The 25,089-nt window shown below is 45.4% G+C and overlaps 1 protein-coding gene across 3 annotated transcripts in view; it reads right to left on the reverse strand.

The window, feature by feature from the left end:
* Positions 1-25,089, reverse strand: part of LOC136581883 (serine/threonine-protein kinase D3-like) — an 80,411-nt gene that overhangs the window by 49,690 nt on the left and 5,632 nt on the right. The window contains exons 2-5 of one of the 3 annotated variants that reach the window (XM_066582530.1): positions 21,334-21,354; positions 20,371-20,482; positions 18,144-18,349; positions 9,577-9,715 (exon numbers count right to left, since the gene is read on the reverse strand). In XM_066582530.1, the coding sequence (XP_066438627.1) occupies positions 9,577-9,715; positions 18,144-18,284 (280 nt within the window). In that variant the 5' untranslated portion in view covers positions 18,285-18,349; positions 20,371-20,482; positions 21,334-21,354. The remainder of the gene's footprint in view (positions 1-9,576; positions 9,716-18,143; positions 18,350-20,370; positions 20,483-21,333; positions 21,355-25,089) is intronic. The other 2 variants (XM_066582529.1, XM_066582531.1) reach the window with 2 other exon arrangements.

Consider the following 25,089-nt stretch of genomic DNA (forward strand, 5'->3'; position numbering starts at 1 on the left):
ACTTTGGTACAATTTCTTCTTACCCTTTGCAGCTGACCATAAGGTACATTCAACTTCTATTTTCTGTGATGACAACTTTGAAAATCTAAATAGCTGTTCGTGTCAACCGGTTTAAAATATGTACGGGTGACAATCCTATTATTTTCGGACATTAGTTCCAGATCTAAATATACCATGTTCTTATGGTAATTGTATGTGTAAACTTAAAATTGAACTCTTGCGATAAACGTCGTTCATTCTTCCTGATTACCATTCCATAGGATTAATAAGTTATCTATATATCTTTTGTATAGTATCATCCATGGGTCCTGGAACCTAGATTTTTCAAATATGCCCATGACTAGATTTGCGAAGCTTGGAGCGCAATTCGTCCCCATCGCAGTCCCGATCAACTGTCTGTGAAATCCTCTATTACAGTGTTCCCCAACTCCAGTCCTCAGGGACCGCCAACAGGTCATGTTTTCAGGGTTTCCTCAGTGTTGCACAGGTGATGTAATTATTGTTGGTGCCTCAGACATTGCCACAGGTGTACTTACTATAAGATATCCTGAAAACATGACCTGTTGGTTGTCCCTGAGGACTGGAGTTGGGGACCCCTGCTCTTTTATACGTAAAGACGTTATTGCTCAAAATAAAGGAGATAGGAAATTTATGTTAGAGGCTTTCATTGGGTGGCATCAATATATCTTCACAAAGAATACTGCCAATTACTTTAAAACCCATTCCATGACTTATGTTTGAGTATAATGACTAGAGATGAGCGAGCGTACTCGTCCGAGCTTGATGCTTGTTCGAGTATTAGGGTGTTCGAGATGCTCGTTACTTGAGACGAGCACCACGCGGTGCTCGACTCCATTACATTTCCTTCCCTGAGAAGGAAATGTAACTTCCTCCTGTGACATTCCAGCCCTATCCCACCCCCCTGCAGTGAGTGGCTGGGGAGATCAGATGACACCCGAGTATTTAAATCTGCCCCGCCCGCGGCTCGCCACAGATGCACGCTGAGAGAGATCAGGGAAAGTGCTGCTGATGCTATTGCTGCTATAGGGAGAGTATTAGGTGTTATTTCAGTCTTCAAGAACCCCAATGGTCCTTCTTAGGGCCACATCTGACTGTGTGCAGTACTGTTGAGGCTGCTTTTAGCAGTGTTGCACAATTTTATTTTTTTTTGTATATCGGGCATGCAGACCATAGCGTCCTCAGTCTGCAGTCATTTTACTGAGTATAGGGGCAGTACTGGTGAGGCAGGGACAGTGGTACAGGGAAAGAGGTATACTGGCTATATAGGCAGTGGGCTTTTTCAAAAAAATTGGGGAAAAATACTATATTTGGGCTGCCTGTGACCGTGTTCAGTTTACTGCGTGTCTGCTGGGGGTAGTAGTCGCTAATTAATACCCAGCTAAGCGTTACAGCAGGCTTGCGCATAATTGCTTCCTGGCTCTGCTGTGCCCGTTACATGACCGCCGTCATCCCGCCAGAGGGAAACAGTATACATAATATACGCTGCATACGGTGTCTGTCTGGTTTTTCACCTTACCATTTTAAAAAATAGAAGCAAAATACTTAAGGCCTATCACTGGCCTTTGGCCACTTGACTGGTTCTGCGCTGTGAATTCCAGTAGCTCAGTCATACGCCCCTAGGTCTCACTACAGGCTTGCGCATAATTGTTTCCTGGCTCTGCTGTGCCCGTTACATGACCGCCGTCATCAAGCCAGAGGGAAACAGTATACATAATATACGCTGCATACGGTGTCTGTCTGGTTTTTCACCTTACCATTTTAAAAAATAGAAGCAAAATACTTAAGGCCTATCACTGGCCTTTGGCCACTTGACTGGTTCTGCGCTGTGAATTCCAGTAGCTCAGTCATACGCACCTAGGGCTCACTACAGGCTTGCGCATTATTGTTTCTTGGCTCTGCTGTGCGTTCTGTAAGCGAAGTCAGTCTCCAACCACAGGCCAATAAGCGGCACATTTAATTACAGCATTCTGTTTCTGCTCTACTCGTAATACACCATGCTGGGGGGTAGGGGTAGGCCTAGAGGACGTGGACGGAGGCGAGGACGCGGAGGCCCAAGTCAGGGTGTGGGCACAGGCCGAGCTCCTGGTCCAGGTGTATCGCAGCCAACTGCTGCGGGATTAGGAGAGAGGCAAGTTTCTGGGGTCCCCAGATTCATCTCACAATTAATGGGTCCACGCGGTAGACCTTTATTAGAAACTGAGCAGTGTGAGCAGGTCTTGTCGTGGATGGCAGAAAGTCCATCCAGCAATCTATCGACCACACAGTCTTCTACGCCGTCCACAGCTGCAACTCTGAATCCTCTGGCTGCTGCTCCTCCTTCCTCCCAGCCTCCTCACTCCATGAAAATGACACATTCTGAGGAGCAGGCAGACTCCCAGGAACTGTTCTCGGGCCCCTGCCCAGATTGGGCAGCAATCGTTCCTCTCCCACCGGAGGAGTTTGTCGTGACCGATGCCCAACCTTTGGAAAGTTCCCGGGGTCCGGGGGATGAGGCTGGGGTCTTCCGGCAACTGTCTCAAGAGCTTTCAGTGGGTGAGGAGGATGATGACGATGAGACACAGTTGTCTATCAGTGAGGTAGTAGTAAGGGCAGTAAGTCCGAAGGAGGAGCGCACCGAGGATTCGGAGGAAGAGCAGCTGGACGATGAGGTGACTGACCCCACCTGGTTTGCCAAGCCTACTGAGGACAGGTCTTCAGAGGGGGAGGCAAGGGCAGCAGCAGGGCAGATTGGAAGAGGCAGTGTGGTGGCCAGGGGTAGAGGCAGGGCCAGACCAAATAATCCACCAACTGTTTCCCAAAGCGCCCCCTCGTGCCATGCCACCCTGCAGAGGCCGAGGTGCTCAAAGGTCTGCCAGTTTTTCACTGAGAGTGCAGACGACCGACGAACTGTGGTGTGCAAGGTTTGTCACGCCAAGATCAGCCGGGGAGCCACCACCACCAGCCTCACCACCACCAGCATGCGCAGGCATATGATGGCCAAGCACCCCACAAGGTGGGACGAAGGCCGTTCACCGCCTCCGGTTTGCACCACTGCCTCTCCCCCTGTGCCCCAACCTGCCACTGAGATCCAACCCCCCTCTCAGGACACAGGCACGACCGTCTCCCGGCCTGCACCCACATGCTCACCTCCGCTGTCCTCGGCCCCATCCAGCAATGTCTCTCAGCGCAGCATCCAGCCGTCGCTAGCACAACTGTTTGAGCGCAAGCGCAAGTACGCCGCCGCGCACCCGCATGCTCAAGCGTTAAACGTGCACATAGCCAAATTGATCAGCCTGGAGATGCTGCTGTATAGGCTTGTGGAAACGGAGGCTTTCAAAAGTATGATGGCGGCGGCGGCCCCGCACTACTTGGTTCACAGTCGCCACTACTTTTCCCGATGTGCCGTCCCAGCCCTGCACGACCACGTCTCCCGCAACATTGTACGCGCCCTCACCAACGCGGTTACTGCCAAGGTCCACTTAACAACGGACACGTGGAGAAGCACAGGCGGGCAGGGCCACTATATCTCCCTGACGGCACATTGGGTGAATTTAGTGGAGGCTGGGACCGAGTCAGAGCCTGGGACCGCTCACGTCCTACCCACCCCCAGAATTGCGGGCCCCAGCTCGGTGGTGGTATCTGCGGCGGTGTATGCTTTCTCCACTGAACCACCCTCCTCCTCCTCCTACGCAACCTCTGTCTTGCAATCAAGATGTGTCAGCAGCAGCACGTCGCCAGCAGTCGGGTGTCGCGCGGCGTGGCAGCACAGCGGTGGGCAAGCGTCAGCAGGCCGTGCTGAAACTACTCAGCTTAGGAGAGAAGAGGCCCACGGCCCATGAACTGCTGCAGGGTCTGACAGAGCAGACCGACCGCTGGCTTTCGCCGCTGAGCCTCCAACCAGGCATGGTCATATGTGACAACGGCCGTAACCTGGTGGCGGCTCTGCAGCTCGGCAGCCTCACGCACGTGCCATGCCTGGCCCATGTCTTTAATTTGGTGGTTCAGCGGTTTCTGAAAAGCTACCCACGCTTGTCAGACCTGCTCGGAAAGGTGCGCTGGGTCAGCGCACATTTCGCAAGTCCAACACGGACGCTGCCACCCTGCGTACCCTGCAACATCGGTTTAATCTGCCAGTGCACCGACTGCCGTGCGACGTGCCCACACGGTGGAACTCTACGCTCCACATGTTGGCCAGGCTCTATGAGCAGCGTAGAGCTATAGTGGAATACCAACTCCAACATGGGCGGCGTAGTGGAAGTCAGCCTCCTCAATTCTTTACAGAACAGTGGACCTGGTTGGCAGACATCTGCCAGGTCCTTGGAAACTTTGAGGAGTCTACCCAGATGGTGAGCGGCGATGCTGCAATCATTAGCATCACCATTCCTCTGCTATGCCTCTTGAGAAGTTCCCTGCAAAGCATAAAGGCAGACGCTTTGCGCTCGGAAACGGAGGCGGGGGAAGACAGTATGTCGCTGGAAAGTCAGAGCACCCTCATGTCTATATCTCAGCGCGTTTTGGAGGAGGAGGGGGAGGAGCATGAGGAGGAGGGGGAAGAGACAGCTTGGCCCACTGCTGAGGGTACCCATGCTGCTTGCCTCTCATCCTTTCAGCGTGTATGGCCTGAGGAGGAGGAGGATCCTGAAAGTGATCTTCCTAGTGAGGACAGCCATGTGTTGCGTACAGGTACCATGGCACACATGGCGGACTTCATGTTAGGGTGCCTTTCTCGTGACCCTCGCGTTACACGCATTCTGGCCACTACGGATTACTGGGTGTATACACTGCTCGACCCACGGTATAAGGAGAACCTTTCCACTCTCATACCCGAAGAGGAAAGGGCTTCGAGAGTGATGCTATACCACAGGACCCTGGTGGACAAACTGATGGTAAAATTCCCATTCGACAGCGCTAGTGGCAGAAGGCGCAGTTCCGAGGGCCAGGTAGCAGGAGAGGCTCGGAGATCAGGCAGCATGTACAGCACAGGCAGGGGAACACTCTCCAAGGCCTTTGCCAGCTTTATGGCTCCCCAGCAAGACTGTGTCACCGCTCCCCAGTCAAGGCTGAGTCGGCGGGAGCACTGTAAAAGGATGGTGAGGGAGTACGTAGCCGATCGCACGACCATCCTCCGTGACGCCTCTGCTCCCTACAACTACTGGGTGTCGAAGCTGGACATGTGGCCTGAACTCGCGCTGTATGCCCTGGAGGTGCTTGCTTGCCCTGCGGCTAGTGTCTGGTCAGAGAGGGTGTTTAGTGCGGCTGGGGGAATCATCACGGATAAGCGTAGCCGCCTGTCAACTGACAGTGCCGACAGGCTTACACTCATGAAGATGAACAAAGCCTGGATTTCCCCAGACTTCTCTTCTCCACCAGCGGACAGCAGCAGTACCTAAACAATACGTAAGCTGCACCCGCGGATGGAAGCATCGTGCTCTATCGCCATAAAAAATGGGGACCTTTTAGCTTCATCAATCTGTGTATTATATTCATCCTCCTCCTCCTGCTCCTCCTCCTGAAACCTCACGTAATCACGCCGATCGGGCAATTTTTCTTAGGCCCACAAGGCTCAGTCATATTACTTTTGTAAACAATGTTTATACGTTTCAATTCTCATTAAAGCGTTGAAACTTGCACCTGAACCAATTTTTATTTTAACTGGGCTGCCTCCAGGCCTAGTTACAAATTAAGCCACAGTAACCAAAGCGATTAATGGGTTTCACCTGCCCTCTTGGTTGGGCATGGGCAATTTTTCTGAGGTACATTAGTACTGTTGGTACACCAATTTTTTTGGGCCCTCGCCTACAGTGTAATCTTAGTAATTTTTAAGGGCTTCACCTGCACTTACGGTACAGCAAGGTGTGTGGGCTTGGCCTACACTTTTGCTACCTAAATGTAACTGGGGCCTTGTCTATACTGCAACTACTGAAATGTGCAAGAGACTGTTATCGCCCTAAACTGCTGCAACGGGAATGTTACTGTGGCCTGTCTTGACTGCTACTACTACTGAAATGGAACTAATACTGTGCTCCCCCTATACTGCTGCTTCGGAATTGTTACTGGGGCCTGTTTTGACTGCTACTATTACTGAAATGGAACTAAGACTGCGCTCCCCCTATACTGCTGCTTCAGAATTGTTACTGGGGCCTGTATGGACTGCTACTATTACTGAAATGGAACTAAGACTGCGCTCCCCCTATACTGCTGCTTCGGAATTGTTACTGGGGCCTGTCTTGAGTGCTACTATTACTAAAATGGAACTAAGACTGTGCTCCCCCTATACTGCTGCTAGTGATATGTTACTGGGGCCTGTCTGGACTGTTACTACTACTGAAATGGAACTAATACTGTGCTCCCCCTATAATGCTGCTAGTGATATGTTACTGGGGCCTGTCCCTAATGCTACCGCTGAAATGTTACTAATTCTGTGCTCTGCCTATACCGCTGCTAATGCTATGTCACTGGGGTGTGGAAACGGAGGCTTCCCAAAGATATGATGGTGGCGAGGCCATTTCCCACCAACGCGGTTACTGTTAAGGTGCATATAACCATGGACACGTGGAGAGGACACGTAATGCCTCAAAAACATCCCCCTCCTCCTCCAACAATGAAAACATTCTTGGCAAATACCTTTGCATTGGTCCGTCTGGTGGAAGTCCAAGAATTTCACCTTTAACGACACAACAAGAGAGCCCCCCCACCATCCCCCCGCCATGGCCCACTTAATCCTGGCCGCATTCCAAAAACCAACTAAATAAAACCGCGCTACTAGGTCCACAGTCGCCACCACATTCCCACCAACGCGGTTACTGTTAAGGTACAAATTACCAGTCTGACTGGGGCATGCACTGTGGGCCGAAGCTGGGGCACTGCAATGGGATACATTTATGTACCGCCGGTGGGTTCCAGGGAGCCACCCATGCTGTGGGTCCGTAGGGACTTCACATTACGGATTTGTACCAGCCAGTGTCTATGTATTAAAAACCCCGGTCAGACTGGGGCATGCAGTGTGGGCCGAAGCCCACCTGTATTTAATCTGACATTAGCTCTGCTGTCCAGGGCACTGCAATAGGATTTGTTTATGTACCGCCGGTGGGTTCCAGGGAGCCACCCATGCTTTGGGTCCACACAGACTTCACATTAGGGAGTTTTACCTGCCTGTGTATTAAAAACTCCGGTCAGACTGGGGCATGCAGTGTGGGCCGAAGCCCACCTGCATTTAATCTGACGTTACCTCAGCTGTGCTGGGCAATGCAATGGGATTTATTTATGTAACGTCGGTGGCTTCCTGGGACCCACCCATGCTGTCGGTCCACACGGAGTTGTACCTTCCTGTGTCTACTTATAAAGAACCCCAGTCTGACTGGGGCATGCAGTGTGGGCCGAAGCCCACCTGTATTTAATCTGACGTTAGCTCTACTATCCGGGGCTGATAGATGTGCACAGCTACGCTAGCATTGGAGTCCGCTGTAGGCACGCGATTGCTGAGGGTTTGTGCAGAGGCCTATGTCCTGGGTGCAGTGAAAGTCCGCTTCCTGCCTAGGATTGCTGAAGCTGTGGGCCGAGGCCTATGTCGTGGGCGCGGTGCAAGTCTGCCATGTTTGGCCGCTCAGATCAATCTTTTGTTCATGTCTTGGGCTTCCTAGGACCCACCTATGCTGTTGGTGCAAGCTTAGTTCCCATCGCGGTGTTTGACCTGTCTGGCACAAAGACACTGACTGACTTGGGTAGAGGGCAGAGCGCTGACGGCTTTCCCCTTGCAGTGTGGATTGAGCTATGCGACACCTTGAATGAATATTGTGTGGCACATGGATTCCCCATTGCTATGCCCACGTTTGCAGCTCCTGACGGAGGTGGCACAGGATTAGAGTTCTCATTGCTTCTGTACAGCATTGTGGGCTATCGCCCCGCCCCTTTTAAAGAGGGTCGCTGCCTGGCCCTGCCAACCCTCTGCAGTGTGTGCCTCCGGTTCCTCCTCATGGCAGACGCACTTATAAATAGACATGAGGGTGGTGTGGCTATGAGGCCAGTGTGTGGCATGAGGGCAGCTGAAGGCTGCGCAGGGACACTTTGGTGTGCGCTGTGAACACTGGGTCGTGCGGGGGGGGGGGGGGGGGGTTGGGCAGCATGTTACCCAGGAGAAGTGGCAGCGGAGTGTCATGCAGGCAGTGATTGTGCTTTGTTGGAGGCAGTGTGGTGCTTAGCTAAGGTATGCCTTGCTAATGAGGGTTTTTCAGAAGTAAAAATTGTTGGGAGGGGGTGGCCCACTCTTGCCGCTATTGTGGCTTAATAGTGGGACCTGGGAACTTGAGATGCAGCCCAACATGTAGCCCCTAGCCTGCCCTATCCGTTTCTGTGTCGTTCCCATCACTTTCTTGAATTTCCCAGATTTTCACAAATGAAAACCTTAGCGAGCATCGGCGATATACAAAAATGCTCGAGTCGCCCATTGACTTCAATGGGGTTCGTTACTTGAAACGAACCCTCGAGCATCGCGGAAAGTTTGACTCGAGTAACGAGCACCCGAGCATTTTGGTGCTCGCTCATCTCTAATAATGACTCTACATCTAACGTACACCATAAATACGATATGTCCCCTTTTTTTAGGTCTGTTTCTGATAAATAAGTTGTATCCTTCGTATGTAAAGCTCTTCCCTGAAAAATTACTGCACGGGTTGCCAGCATCCCATTGCTTTCAATGGTGCTGCCGGCAGCAGTGGTGACCCCATTGAAAGCAATGAGAGAACATTGTGTTCCTTTGCCGCAGCTGTGACAGGGGATTCTTTACTCCCCGCGGGGAGTCTCCTTGTCACGGAACACTGGGATAGTGCTGTCACAGTGTTCAGTGATGAGGGGACTACCCGCGGGGATATTTAATGCACAGCATGGACCTATGCGGTGCACGCACGTCCTATCTTTTGCAGTTGAGTGCATTTGCTTGCTTGTAAAACACGGACATGTGAACAGACGATAGGAAAACAATGGTTCTAATAGACGCGTGGTTTTGTGTGCACATACGGGCGCACAAATACACGCTTGTGTGAACGAGGCCTAAGGGCGCCATCGCACGCCAGAAACATGGCAGCGATGTTTTTGTAGTGGTGGTCACTTTTTAACATTTATGAAATAAAAATGGAATCTTAATATTTTTCTCAGTTTCTGAAAGAGCTGCAGTTTCTTACAGGTATTTTGCTATAAGGATTCTGTATTCTTTAACTATCAAAACCAGCATTACTGACACTGGCTATTTTGATTAGGATAATCTATCTACATTTTTGGAAAGCATCATATTCTAAAACATATATCATACATGGGTCAAAGGAGCAAGATCTTCCTAAACAATCAATTCATTCTGAATACAGTTCACAGTGACTATAAACAGATTTGGGAAGTATTAGCAACCACTGTGGTGAATCTGTGGGAAATTGTGCTTTTCCTAAACTGGGAAACATTCTATACACTGAGTTTAGAGTTATAATAACCTTACAGTAAGAACATTCCTATATTCTCTCTTCGGCCTCATTGGACATATAAAACAAAGGATGCAAGTCTAATGCAATAACAAAACATTCAGATACTCACCAGGGAGAACAACTTCAATTAAATCTCCTTCTCCAATGAAATTGCTAGGTAGAAGATGCTCTAGGACATTTTCTGCATTTAGCTTATGGCGAAAAAGTTGAATCTTTTCGGAAACACCCAAAAATCCATATTCAGCGTACTAAAAAGATCCAAAAAAGACACAAGATGTTCTAAATTTATGAAAGTATGACAAAACAACATAACATTGGTTAATATATCAAACACATAGCTACATTAAACAGCCTGAAAAGTCACTGCATAAAGAGACCACATGTTAAAGAATTGAGAAAAATTGCACTTACATTTCAAAATTTTCAATTGCAGCATCAAAACATTCTGCAGTGCTGTACAAAGATACACCAGAGCCATTTTTAATAGGATAATTAATACACTAATTGTCAAAAATAAAAAAACGCCTACAAGGAGTTGTCGTTTTGCTGAAAAACTCAGCTGCACACAGCAAGGGTGTCACAGGAATGCCTCCACAACATTGCCACACTTTCGTGGCCTGCTCAGTTACCTGATTTCTTGCCAATACAACATTTATGGGACCATCTGGGGTGTCAACTTCAACAGTCTATGAGTTTTCATTATCTAGAGCAGGGGTGGGCAATTAATTTTCCCATGGGGCCACATGAGAAATTGGAATGGTTTTAGAGGGCCAGACCAACATACGAAGGCTCCATGCACATTGCCTTAATGGGGCCGTATTCCAGCCGCCCGATTTGCGGCCAGAATACGGCCGCCATTGAAAATGAATGAATTAAAAAGTGAATATTATTAGTATTATTATTCTAATTACAATGCAAAGGGAAAAGTCCTGACACTTACCAATGACGAGCGTGGAACGATTGTCCTGGCACTCCCCAAGGTCCGCAACGAGCATCCTGGCACTCAGAAGTTACAGTGGCATCACTTACTCAGCATCGGGAAGCAGTGAAACTACAAACTCCGAAGCTTTGTCCATTTTGTTAACTTATGTGCTGTTTAATAAAGTTATTCAAGCCTACGTCATTGGTAGAGGTGCTTGAATAAGTAAGGCCTGAATAACTATTAGCACAGCACAGAAGTGAACAAAATGGACAAGGCTTCGGAGTGCATAGTTTCGCTGCTTCCCGTTGCTGACACCGGACTCATTGGTGAGTCACCAGGACACTCTTTGCGGGCCGGTCCGAGCTATTCAGCGGGCCGGATGTGGCCCGCGGGCCGTGCTTTGCCCAGGTCTGATCTAGAGGCTTAGTTCTAGCAAATGTGGACCATTATACCACATGATACCATATGGAACCTGTATGCTTCCATGCCTGCCCATATCACATCTTGTATCTAAGCTAGAGGCAGCACATCAGGGTACTAGAGCCCCCATGCCTGCCCGTATCACATCTTGTTTCCAAGCTAGAGGCAGCACAACAGGGTACTAGAGCCCCCATGCCCACCTGTATCACATCTTGTATCCAAGCTAGAGGCGATACAACAGGCTACTAGAGCCTCCATGCCTGCCCGTATCACATCTTGTTTCCAAGCTAGAGGCAGCACAACAGGATACTAGAGCCCCCATGCCCACCTGTATCACATCTTGTATCCAAGCTAGAGGCGATACAACAGGGTACTACAGCCTACCTTTAAGTGTTCAGCTTTCTGAAATTAACGATCCTTTTGCTTTAATATTGCAATCTTTAATGTGATAATCACACATATAAGGAACCATTTGATTCCAACAACCCCTTTTTAGGTGCTCGATTTTTTTAAAAAGGAGTGCATTTATAAATGTTTTTGAAGTATGTGAGAAAACCTACTTATAGTATGAAGTACAGGAAAAACATACAAATGTCTTCCAAGTAATATTTCAACCCGCGAAATATTTCGCGGTAAATGACCGCGATTTCGCGGTAAATTCCGATTTTGCACTATCGCTATTTTAACATTACAAGTCCCATAGACCCCTACAGAAAAAAAAAACCGCTGCGAATGTCGCCGTGAAAAAAACTGTAGTGGGTAGTCACCCTAAAGGAGCTGCAGACGCTATTAATAACCGCATGCGGTTTTGATGCGTTTTTTAATTGTGTGTAAAGGGTGCAAATAAATACAGTAAATCCAGGGAGATGTATAACTTATACCAGAGAGAGATAGATAGATAGATAGTTAGATATGAGATAGATAGATAGATAGATAGATAGACAGATAGACAGATATGTGATAGATAGATATGAGATAGATAGTTAGATAGATAGATAGATAGATGTGATAGATAGATAGATGTGATAGATAGATAGATAGATAGATAGATAGATAGATAGATAGATAGATAGATAGATAGATAGATAGGTGATAGATAGATAGATAGATAGATAGATAGATAGAGACATATATACACTTACCCCAGAGCTCGGTCCACTTCTCCTCCATGTGACAGCAGCAGGAGAGGTAAACTCAGAGGCTTCCGAGCAACAGGAAGCAGGGGGCAGCACATGATCATATGATCATTGTGCCCTGTCGTCCCATGTGACTTCCTCCCTCCTCCCTCCTCCCCTGCCGGCCCATGTGAGTACCTCCCTGCTTTTCTTCTAAGGCTGGTCGTTCTGGCTGCCGCATCATGCGGGGGAAGGAACGGCCAGCCATTAATGCACTGAATGTGCATGTGGGTATGGCGGTGGGCGGCCTCGGGGCCCACTGAGCTCAGGGGCCAGGTCGCCATGGCGACCCCAGCGCCCCCTGACGCTACGCCTATGCTTAGACCCCTTCCAATGCAAACAGCCAACAAGGGATGGAAAACAGAAGGGAAAGGGGTGGAAGTTTAGCCACTGCACTGCTAAACTCCCTCCCACCTCCCTTCTCCAGGCAGCTCCCATAGGCCAGAATATAATAATATACAATAATAATCTTTATTTGTATAGCGCCAATTTATTCAATATAGTTCCTGAATTATCTTTTGTTGACAGCGTTAAAAAAGCCCGTCCGGTAAGCGCACTATCTTGGCTGGGCGCTTTTACTCCGCAGGAATACACCCATCTGAACTGATGCAGCGTGTGAAGGCGCAGCCAATATACACTCGTGTGAATGAAACCTTAAAAATGAGAAATGTGGTGACAAAGGAAAATCTCATATGTGGGTGAGTAAGCTTGTGGCAGGCAGAAATTTCCCCCAAATTTCAAGTTTGTGGTGTGGTACAGGGGCAGGGGAGTTGCTGTTATAAAATGAAAGACACAGTGAAAATACAGCAAATGACAAATTTTACTGTTCAGCATGACAGCATATCGCAACAAGCCAATGTACACAACAGTCTTCTCAATGGAACAGGTAGAGTCTTCAACACTGCAAAAACAAATCACCTGTATGGCCAATTTGTAAATGGTGGTGCACCAATTATACACTCGGTATGCTTCCCTGATGTATGGATAGTGGTGGACAAATAAATCTAGCAGTGCCTCTTTAAGATCTGAAATATGGTGATCCAGCACAGCCTCCTTAGTCATTTATTCCCACCCCTGTTCAAGTGTTCAGTGATTTCCAGAGCTCCTATTGAAGTAAATGGATGCACTGGGGCTGAAATCTTGGAATTGGTGGGAGTGCCAGCAGTCAGAACACCACAGAACAGCAAGTTATTCCCTATCATATGGATACAGGATAACTTGACAAGATGGGAGTAGCCCTTTAATTATAGCTATGATAAGGAGACCAGATTTTTCCAGGGTTAAAGCAGGGCAGAGGGGTGAGGTCAGAGAGCACGACTTATCACAACGTATGATTTTACTTTTCGTTGTTATAAAATGTACAGGGATATTTAAAAAAAGACAGGGAGCAAATTCCGCAGCATTTCTGCATCCAAAAAACAGTCACAATCAGTACCATTCGTGCGTATTTTGACTGAAAATCGGCACCAATGCTAGGGATTTTGATTGCTTTTTGTATGCAGAAATGCTCCAGAATTTAAAGTGAAAATTTCTGCTGTGGACATTATCCTTTAGTAGCCAGGAGCAAGATTTTAAATTACCCCTCCGCCATTTCACCGACGGGCGCATGCGCCAAAGCTGAGGAACAGGCCACGGATAAAGATCCCATCAGGGGACATCGCTAGAGGCTTTAAGTAAGTAATTTTACCTCCCCTGATGGATCGGATCCGTGACACGAGGTGAAACTTTAACTCTTTTTTTACTTTTACATGATCACCATTATTTGTGAAATCTCCAGGCTCTTGGTTACGTTTGGTAGCCAGGAGCAGGGAGATTTTAAGTTACCTCGCGGTAACCTGCAGCTTTTGCACATTGCATCTGCCATTTTGGCGCCCGGCGCGTGCACAGAAGCCGGGGTACAGTCTGCGGATAAATCCAGGGGCCTTGATACGTAATTTCATCTCCCCTTACAGATATGATCCGTGAGGGGAGATGAAACTTACACTTTTTTTTTTTTTTTACTTTACATGACCGCCATTATCCATATTGCGGTTCTCCTTGACATCTACTTGTTCTTGTCTACTCGTAGCCGATTTGAAATCTCAAGGGTCAACATCAGCATGTACCTGCCGTTGCACTGTCTCCTGATTTTGGTACCAGCTCTCTTTAATAATTCCAGTGTTACATAGTAATATAGTATGTTAGGCTGAATGAAGACAATATCCATCTAGTTCAGCCTGTTTCAACACCCTTGTTGATCCAGAGGAAGGCAAAAACCCCAAGAGGCAGAAGCCAATTAGCCCATTCGGGGAAAAATGCCTTCCCGACTCCAAAATGGCAGTCAGACTAATCCCTGGATCAGCCTTTGATAGTTCCTACCTAAATGTAAGACCTAGACTAACAACCCTGCTGGTCACCTAATATCCATATCCTGTAATATCATAATGCTCAAGAAAGAAATCTAGTCCCCTCTTAAACTCCTCAATGGATTTTACATTCATCACATCCTTAGGCAGAGAGTTTCAGTCTCACTGCTCTTACAGTAAAATACCCCCTTCTGTTTTGGTAATGAAACCTGCTTTCTTCTAGACATGAGTGATGAGTAAGGATTTGGCGCTCACTGGAAGGATACTGAAAAGTGTAGTAGGTGAGGGGTCTTGATTGCCAGGTGAAGACGAATATTCCTAGGTGCTGTAAACAATCTCATGAGAGAGAGCGGCTAGAGGGAAACTCCGGTCATGGCATGAAGGAGGAAAATATAAATGAGATAAAAGGAAAAAACCTCAGCGCTCGCACCGTAGAATAAGTAGAAATAGAGTATACTGAAGAGATTATAGTTATATCACTTACTTCAGGGAGGCGCCTTTAGGGTAGGCGCCTCCTAATCCAAATAGGCGTATCAAATATGGTGCCGATCAACAATGATGAACAGGTTCCACGATTTTAATAAAATAGAATAAAATATAAATGTATTATATTTTATTCTATTTTATTAAAATCGTGGAACCTGTTCATCATTGTTGATCGGCACCATATTTGATACGCCTATTTGGATTAGGAGGCGCCTACCCTAAAGGCGCCTCCCTGAAGTAAGTGATATAACTATAATCTCTTCAGTATACTCTATTTCTACTTATTCTACGGTGCGAGCGCTGAGGTTTTTTCCTTTTATCTCATTCTTCTAGACATAGCAGATGCCCTCCTGTTACCATCGCAGTCCTGGATATAAACAGATCATGGGAGAGATCCTTGTATTGTTCCCTAACGTATTTATACATAGTTATCTGATTGTCCCTTAAGCGTCTTTTTTCCAGGGTGAAAAATCCTAATTTCGATAGCCGTTTTGTGTATTCCAGTCCTCTCATTCACTTTATTAAATAACTTGCCCTTCTTTGAACCCCCTTAGGTACTGCAACATCTTTTTTGAGCACTGATGTCCAGAACTGTACACAGTACTCCATGTGGGGCCTGACAGGTGCCTTGTATAGTGTTCCCATCCTTCACCCCTATACCTCTTTTACTGCATCCCAAGACTTTATTAGCCTTTGCAGCAGCTGACTGGCATTGGTTTCTCCAGTTAAATCCACAATCCACTAGTACCCTCAGGTCTTTTTCCATATCAATTTTCCCTAGCTGTACCCTATTTAGTGTATATTGGTGACATCTGTTTCTCCTGCCCATATGCATAACTTACATTTATCAAGATTGAACTTAATTTGCCATTTTTCTGCCCAAGCCCCCAGCTTATCTAGGTCCTTTTGTAGCCATACATTGTCCTCCGTTGCATTAATTATTTTGCATAATTTTGTATCATCTGCAAATATTGATATTTTACTGTGCAGTCCCTCTATCAGGTCATTGATAAATATGTTGAACAGAATGAAGCCTAATACTAAACCCTGTGGCACCCCACTAGCAACGGTGGCCTAATCAGAGTACAAACCATTTATTACCAACCTATGCTTTCTAACTCTAAGCCAGTTCCTTACCCAGATACACACGTTTTCGCCTAGACCGAGCTATCTAATTTTATATATCAACCTATTATGTGGCATGGTGTCAAATGCTTTAGAGAAATACAGATATAGGAGATTAATAGACTCTCCCAGGTCCAGCCTAGAACTTACTTCATCGTAGAAGCTGATCAGATTGGTCTGACATGATCGACCCCTCATGAACCCATGCTGGTGAGAAGTTATTCCGTTGTTCTCCTTGAGGTATTCTAGGATGGCGTCTTTCAGAAACCCCGCAAATATTTTTCCAGTTATTAAAGTGAGACTTTCTGGCCTGTAGTTACCAGGCTCTCTTTTAGACCCCTTTTCGTAAATTGGAACCACATTGGCAATGCACCAATCCAATGGTAAAACCCTGGTCTTGATAGTGTCCATAAATATAAGAAATAGTGGCCTACCTATCATATCATTTAGTTCCCTTAGAACACTTGGGTGTATTCCATCTGGGCCCGGCGATTTATCGATTTTAATCCTCTTTAAAAGTCTCCATACTTCCTCCTATGCTAGGTATGCAATGTTTAGCGGGGGGTTCATTTTATTTCCCTGCATCTCGTGTGACCTTTCCTTTTCATTCGTGAATAAACTTGAAAAGAAACCATTTAATAGATTTGCCTCCCCCCCCCCCCCATCATCTTCTATGATTTCTCTTGCATTATTCATTCAAGGGCCAGTGTTTTCAGTGCAATTCTGTTTGCTGTTAATATAGTTTAGGGTTATTTTTGCTCACTTTGGTGATCAGTCTTTCTGCCTCCTCCTTAGCAATGTTGATCTTTTCTTTACATATTTTGTTTTTTCCCTGTATGATTTTACTGCTTCTTTGCTGCCTTCTTTTTTTAGTAGTTTAAACGCTTTTCCTTTTTTCATTTATTGCTCCCCTTGCAGTCTTGTCGAGCCACATTGGTGTCCTTCTATTTGTGTTTTTTTTTTAAAGGGTATGAATTGCTCACATGAGGTAATTAGAATGTTTTTAAACTTTTCCCATTTGTTGTCTGTACTGATATTTTTGAGGATGTTGTCCCAATTAATGTTACCGATAGTAGTCCTGAGCTGATCAAATTTTGCTTTACTAAAATTACGTTTTTTTTGACACTCTCTGGTAAGGTTTCTTATTGAATGACAGTTGGAAAATAATTATATTGTGGGCACTATTTCCTAAATGTCCCTCACCCTGCACCCCCATTATTCGGTCCGGTTTGTTAGTTAGTACTAAGTCCAGAGTCACCCTCCCTCTAGTTGGCTCCTGCACAAGTTGGGTAAGGTAGTTATCTTTAATTGTTCTCAAGAACTTATCACCTTTGTAAGATTTGCAGGTTTCGTTTCCCAATATTATATCCGGATAATTGAAGTCCCCCATAATAATTACTTCATTTTGGTTTGACACCTCTTCTATCTGCCTTAATAATAAGATTTCAGTTCCTTCTGTTGCTTTTGGTGGCCTATAGAAAACTTCTATCAGTATTTTGTTATTTTTTTTCTCCTTGTATTTCTACCCACAGAGATTCTATGTGTTCGTCTTCTACCCCTATATCCTTCCATTCCTCGGCATTAAGTAGGATTTAACATACATACATACCCCTCCTCCTTTCTGTTCCCCACCTTCTCTTCTGAAGAGATTGTAACCATGTGAATTCACTACCCAATCATCAAGCCATGTTTCCGTAATTCCAACTATGTCGTAGTTTTTATCAGTCATTCTCGCTTCAAGCTCACCCACTTTGCCAATCAGACTTCTTGTATTCATAGCCATACAATTTATATGGTTGCTTCTGTTCTTTAAATTCATTTTGCTACTAATGGTACTATTGGCTGTTCTGCCAGTTCTAACTGTACTAACCCTACCCCCTGCTCGACCCCCATTCTCATTACTTGGACCCAAGTCGCTATCTACACTGTCTACCCGTTTCTCTTTTTGCACTCCCCCCAGTCCCTAGTTTAAACACTCCTCCAGCCTTCTAGTCATCTCCTACCCCAGCACAGCTGCACCCCCCACCCCATTAAGATGCAGCCCACCCCTACAGTAGAGCCTGTAGCCGACAGCAAAGTCAGCACAGTTCTTCAGGAACCCGAACCCCTCCTTCTTACACCAACTCCGGAGCCACTTGTTGCCAGTGTTGGTGAATTCATCCTCACAATGTTACATTTAAAGTTTTAATAACAAAACTCCTACCTTCTTTTCTACAAGGTCCACAGCAAGTCTCTTCAGTGTGACATAATTGGTCTCACTTGGGTTAAGATGATAGGTCTCACGACATAGTCCTATCTGGAGCCTGACTGTTACTTTTCCCGGAGATACTTGATCCAAACTCATTATGAAAATCCACTGAGAATACTGGACTGGCACCAAGATATACTGACTATTAGGAGATGTAGTACCTAGTAAAGACAAATGGAGGAAACATTTATCAATCAGTATTAGAAGTCATGTCTCACTTCAGGTAGATAATGTTCCACAGTTCCCATATTTTGGCACTGAATATGAAGAAATAGCTTGTTGATGATTGAACTATATTGTCCGGTAATCCAAAAGTTACACAAAAAAAAATCAAAGGAATCCAGCAAATAATAGTTTCACCATGATGATCTCCTCTGATGTTTAACTTTAGTCCTTTCCAGGAAGATCAAAGAATTTCAAATGTGCATTACACATTTTCTTTAAGGGCCCTTTTACACATAACAAGTGTTGGGCAAAAGATGATCGACACTCGACCCTGTGATACTCGTGGCCAGAAGGAGGAGGGCAGCTGGAGGAGGGTTCTCTTCCCGCTCTCCTCCTGCCCCTCTGCTTTCACTGTAAGAAGCAGTGGTTCAGTACTGAACGGCTGCTGTTTACACCGAATGAAGTCTTATTTGGATTTCAAGCTGCCTAAAAGTGAACGACTGGACGATTTCATCCAGTCGTTCAGTTTCAGAATGCTTTTACACGGGACGAATATCGTTCAAAGACCCATGGGAGCGCTGGGTTTTGAACAACCAGAACGATAATCATCTTGTGTAAAAGGGCCTTAAGAATTCCAGAACTAAAGACTAATATTTCAGCCTTATTTCTGTGCAAGAAAAAATGTGCTGTATATAAGCCTAATATCAGCAGGAAGAATAAAGGTACAGTAATTTCCTAGCTTGTAAAATGGAGAATAAAACATTGAATTTCTGTATCAAACAGTGGGACATAACTTTAACCTTATAAATGTGTAATACTCAAACATCTTTTTGTATAAAACATCTAAATAAATATTAACCATAGAGAATCTTTGGATGCCAATGGTAGCCGATAACAGAAAAAGCTAAAACTCAAGGGTCATGTGGAAAGTGCAAGAAGTGAGGCTAAAAGTAGGGTCAAATGACAATATGAAGAAATGGAGGAGACAAATAGCAAAAGATTTTTTTCTGTAAGTTTAGCAATACCTACACTACGGTAGCTTTGACTGTTCCTCAGTGCAGAATGCAGATAGGGTATTATTGTATCTTGATTAGAGATGAGCGAACGTACTCGGCCACGCCCCTTTTTCGCCCGAGTACCGCGATTTTCGAGTACTTCCGTACTCGAGTGAAAAAATTCGGGAGGTGCCGTGGGTGAGTGGGGGGTTGCAGCGGGGAGTGGGGGGGGGGAGAGAGAGAGAGAGAGGGCTCCCCCCTGTTCCCCGCTGCTACCCCCCGTGCCGCCCCGCCTGCCCCCGCATCTTTTCACCCGAGTACTGAAGTACTCGAAAATCGCGGTGCTCGATCGAGTAATTACTCGAAACGAGTACGTTCGCTCATCTCTAATCTTGATGCCACTGGAAGCTAGGGGTTTGACAGAACTTCCAAGGCAGAATGATTGAAGGTCCTAGCAGTGTCTGTATGCAATGCACGCTGCTAGGAGCTTGCTTGGCAGGCATCTAATATTATTTCTCCTGGACGCTGGAAGCCTCCAGTGCGAACATTTTTCGAGGACATCGCACCTCCATTCCCTGGCATGCAGACAGCGGCGGTTGCTGCAGCTGCGCATACCCACACCAGGAATAGGTTTATCCGCAGCCGGGGCAGAGGTTCCCAGCTTGCGGCACACAAGGTGGCCCCCACTCCCATGTCTGTATGTATTCACTCAGCACGGTGGGAAGCAGGGAGGCTACAGCGCCACATGACTGCACAAAGTGCAGAATGCAGGAGGACAGCGTGGCCCCAGGGAGGCCATGGAGAGTGACAGCAGGAGTGGGGAGCTTCCTTCAGGGCCAGGAGCTGAAATGCAGGAGGACAGCGCAGCCCTGGGGAGCCCATGGAGAGTGACACCAGCAGCAGGGAGCTTCCTTCAGGGCCGGGAGCCAATACAGCAGAGAAAACCAGTGACCTGCCAGGAACGCACACCAGCAGCAGTGAGAAAGGGAAATGGATACCGGAACAGCAGAATAGTGGCCTACCAGGACCTGCAGGGGAGCCTTGTCTGCAGCCAATCAGCTTCAGGGGAGCGTGACCGGCCTGTCACTCTTGTCTCCACCAGGACTTCCTTGTGGCATCAAGATACAATAATACCTGCAGATACGGTAGATAGATAAATTGTATTGCACTTTTATCATTAGGTGCTGGTCTCTCTTTATACACTAATTTATATGAATTGTATGGCAATGAATGCAAGAAGTCTGCTCAGTAAAATGGGTGAGCTCGAAGAGAGAATGTCTGATGAAAATTATGATATAGTGGGAATAACAGAAACATGACTTGATGATAAATGCGACTTGGCGCTGAATTTACAGGTCTAAAATCTATTTAGAACAGACCGTGGGAACCAGAAAGGGGGAGGGGTGTGTCTGTATGTTAAATCCTACTTAATCCCGAGATTACGGGAAGAAATAGGTAAAGGAGATGAACATGTGCAATCTCTGTGGGTAGAAATACAGGGAGAGAAAAATAACAAAATCCTGATAGGGGGTTTCCACAGGCCACCAAAAATAACAGAAGAAACTAAAAACGTATTATTAAGACAAATAGATTAATTATCTGGATATAATCTGGGAAGAAAAAAACCTGCAAATGTCACAAGGGTGATACGTTCTTAAGAACAATTAAAGATAACTACATTTCCCAACTTCTACGAGAGTCAACTAGAGGGAGGGCTACTCTGGACTTATTATTAAATCAACAGACTGGACAGAATCACGAGGGTGCAGGTTGAGGGACACTTGGGAAATAGTGACCACAATATAAATAATTTCCAGCTGTCATTCAATAAGAAGCCTTATCAGGGAGCGTCAAAAAACTAAAAGCTTTAGTAAAGCAAAATTTGATCAGCTCAGAACTACTCTCAGTAACATTAATTGGGACAATGTCCTCAAAAATAACAGTACAGATGACAAATGGGAGAAGCTAAAAAACACCGTAATTACCTCATGTGAGCAGTTCACACCCTTTAAAAAGAAAAGAGGCACAAGTAGAAGGAAATCAATGTGGCTCAATAAGACTGTAAGGGGAGCAATAAATGAAATAAATGAAAAAAAATGAAAGTGTTTATATTGCTAAAACAAGAAGGCAGTGAAGAAGCAGTAAAATCATATAGGGAAAAAAACAAATCATGTAAAGAAAAGAACAAAATTGCTAAGCAGCAGGCAGAGAGACTGATTGCCAAAGAGAGCAAAAATAACCCTAAACCATTCTTCAATTATATAAACAGTAAAAGGATTTGCACTGAAAGCACTGGTCCTTTAACAAATAATGCAGGAGAAGCCTGCTAGAAAATGATGGGGGAAGTAATTTTTTTCTCAAGTGTATTCACGAATGAAAAAGAAATCTCACACGAGATTCAGGGGAATAAAACGAATCCCCCCCCCCCTCCCCCCCCACACACACACACTAAATATTACATGCCTAACACAAGACAAAGTGCAGAGCTGGTTAAAGAGGATTAAAATCGATAAATTGCCGGGCCTAGATATAATGCACCCAAGGATTCTAAGGAATCTAAGTGATGTGATAGCTGGACAGCTATTTCTTATATTTAGGGACACTATTGAGACTGTGGTTAAACTACTGGATTGGCGCATTGCCAATGTGGTTCCAATATACAAAAAGGGGTCTAAAAAGATAACTACAGTCTGGTAAGTCTCACTTCAATAATTGGAAAAACATTTGAGGGGTTTCTGAGAGATGCCATGCTGGAATACCTCAAGAAGAACAATGGAATAATTCTTTATCAGCACAGGTTCATGAGGGGTTGATCATCTCAGACCAATTTCATCAGCTTCTACAATGAAGTAAGTTGGACCTGGGAGAGTCTATTGGTCTCAAATATCTGGATTTCGCTAAAGCATTTGACCCCGTGCTCCTTAACAGGTTGATATATAAAATGAGACAGTTTGCTTTGGGTGAAAACATGTGTATTAAAGAACTGGCACAGAGATAGAAAGCAGAGGGTGGTAATAAATGGATCGTACCCTGATTGGCCCACTGTTGCTAGTTGGGTGCCACAGGGTTCAGTATTAGGCCCTATTCTGTTTAATATATTTATCAATGACCTGATAGAAGTACTACACAGTAAAATATCAATATTTGTAGACAATTCAAAATTATGCAAGATAATTAACCCATTCCCGCTGCAGGGTGTAAGTTTACGTCCTGGCAGCAGGGTACTTCCCGCAACAGGGCGTAAACTTACGTCCTGGGGATAGCGCGGGATCACATATGATCCCGCACTATCCCGCAGCGGAGCGGGAGCCGGCTGCCCCCCCCCGCTGTTAACCCCTTCCCTGCCGTGATCTAAGTAGATCCGGGCAGGGAAAGAGTTCACAGAGGGAGCACGCTCCCTCTGTGTCTCCGGCCGGCTCTCGCAATGTTATCGCGAGAGCCTGGCCTGTCACCATGATAACAGGACGCCAGACACTGTGTTACCAGTGCCTGAGATCATCAGGGCAGTGGTCAAAGTCCCCCAGGGGGACACAAATGTTGTAAAAAAAAACAAAGATTAAAAAAATGAACAAAATGTAAAAAAAAAAAAGTAAAAAAACTATTTTTTATGCTTTTTCTCAGATTAGCATTAAAAAAGGTAAAAAAAAATAAAACCCCACATATTTGGTATTGTCGCATCCGTAACGACGCGTACAATAAGATGCACATGCTTTTGACTGTGCACAGAAAAAAACGCTAAAAAACTGAGGCAAAATGCTAATTTTTAGCATTTTGCCTCACTAAAAACGCAATAAAAGTGATCAAAAAAGCCGTATGTACCCCGAAATAGTACCAGTGAAAACTACAGCTCGTCTCGCAAAAAATAAGCCCTCACAGAGCTCTGTACATAGAAAAATTAAAAAGTTACAGGACTTTGAATGCAGCGATTTAGAAAAAAAAAAAAAAATTCCAAAAAAAGGGTTTTTATTGCAGAAAAGTGGAAAAATCTAAAAAGAATGTAGGAATTTTGTTATCGTTGTAACCGTACCGGTCCGCAGAAAAAATGGAATGTCTCATTTATGCTGCATGATTAACGCTGTAAAAAAAAAAAATCTATGGCAGAATTGATGCGTTTTCTCTCCCTGCTATCATAAAAAAAAAATTTAAGTTTTACAATATAGTTAATGTATCCAAAAATGACGCCAATAAAAACTACAGTTCGCCACGCAAAAAACAAGCCCTTACACGGCCGCGTCGACGGAAAAATAAAAAAGTTATGGCTTTTGATAAACGGATAAGAAAATCTGCCAAAAATTGTTGCGTCCTTAAGCCCAAAATAGGCCATGTCATGAAGGGGTTAATACAAAGGAGGACAATGTACGGCTACAAAAGGACCTAGATAAGCTTGGAGCTTGGGTAGAAAAATGGCAAATGAAGTTCAATATTGATAAATGTAAGGTTATGCACATGGGCTGGAGAAACGGATGTCACCAATATACACTAAATGGGGTACTACTAGGGAAAAGTGATATGGAAAAAGACCTGGGGGTACTAGTGGACTATAGATGTAACTGGAGCAATGAATGCCAGTCAGCTGCTGCAAAAGCAAATAAAGTCTTGGGGTGCATTAAAAGAGGTATAGGGGTGAAGGATGGGAACATTCTTCTTCCACTATACAAGGAACTTGTCAGGCCCCACATGGAGTACTGTGTACAGTTCTGGACATCGGTGCTCAAAAAAGATGTTGCAGTGCTTGAAGTGGTTCAAAGAAGGGCAACTAAACTAATACATGGAATGAGATGACTGGAATACCCAGTGAGGCTATCCAAATTGGGATTATTTACTCTGGAAAAAAGATGGTTAAGGGTCGATCAAATAACTATGTATAAATACATTGGGGATAATACAAGAATCTTTCCCATGACCTGTTTATACCCAGGAACGCTCTGTCTGAGGATGTGGTGATGGCAAAAATCGATGGAAGAGTTTAAGAGGGGGCTAGACTTTTTTTTTTAGAGTGCTATGATATTACAAAATATAGCATTAGGTGACCAGCGGGGTTGTTGATCCAGGTCTTGGAGTTAGGTAGGAACTCAAACGTTGATCCAGGGATTATTCTGACTGCCATATAGGGTCAGGAAGGAAGTTTTTTCCTCCAAATGAGCTAAATTGGCTCATTTTTTTTCCCCTTTCTCTGGACCAACATGGGGGAAGGGGTGGGGTAAAAACTATGTTTTTAACGGTTTCAGTATACTAGATGCAATGCATTTTACAATTTCCTACTCTGTAGAACTGAGCAGTCTGCAAGTAACTCAGGTTTTTATTGTTCGTATAAATTATGATCGGATGAGCGGCTCCCTCCAATAAATATCGCCAGAATTCCAGAAGCATTTTAATGACCAACAACTCCCAATTCCCCATAGAGTAATTCCTCTATGCAGGGGAAAAGGATTTCGAGAAAAACCCATAGGTTCTATTCTTCCCCGATGCAGCTTTTTGTAGTAAGACCGCCTGGCCCCAGATGAGGATGCATCGGCCTCCAGAAAAAAACTGTCTACCCTCCTCTAGTCGATATAAAACCAAGGCTGATGAGGCATGCCAGGAGAACTACCACCTGTCCTACTAATTTGGCTCTCTTCCTCTGCTATGCTGATTGTCTTCCTGGTTTCTGGACCACTGGGTGTTGTATTCCAGTTCTTGCTGTTAGAGAGTAGGAGTGCAACTGAAGATGGTTTGCTGTAAGGCCTGTCTGTCCCTCAATT

Source organism: Eleutherodactylus coqui, chromosome 11 (assembly GCF_035609145.1).
Source record: "Eleutherodactylus coqui strain aEleCoq1 chromosome 11, aEleCoq1.hap1, whole genome shotgun sequence".
Taxonomy (NCBI): domain Eukaryota; kingdom Metazoa; phylum Chordata; class Amphibia; order Anura; family Eleutherodactylidae; genus Eleutherodactylus; species Eleutherodactylus coqui.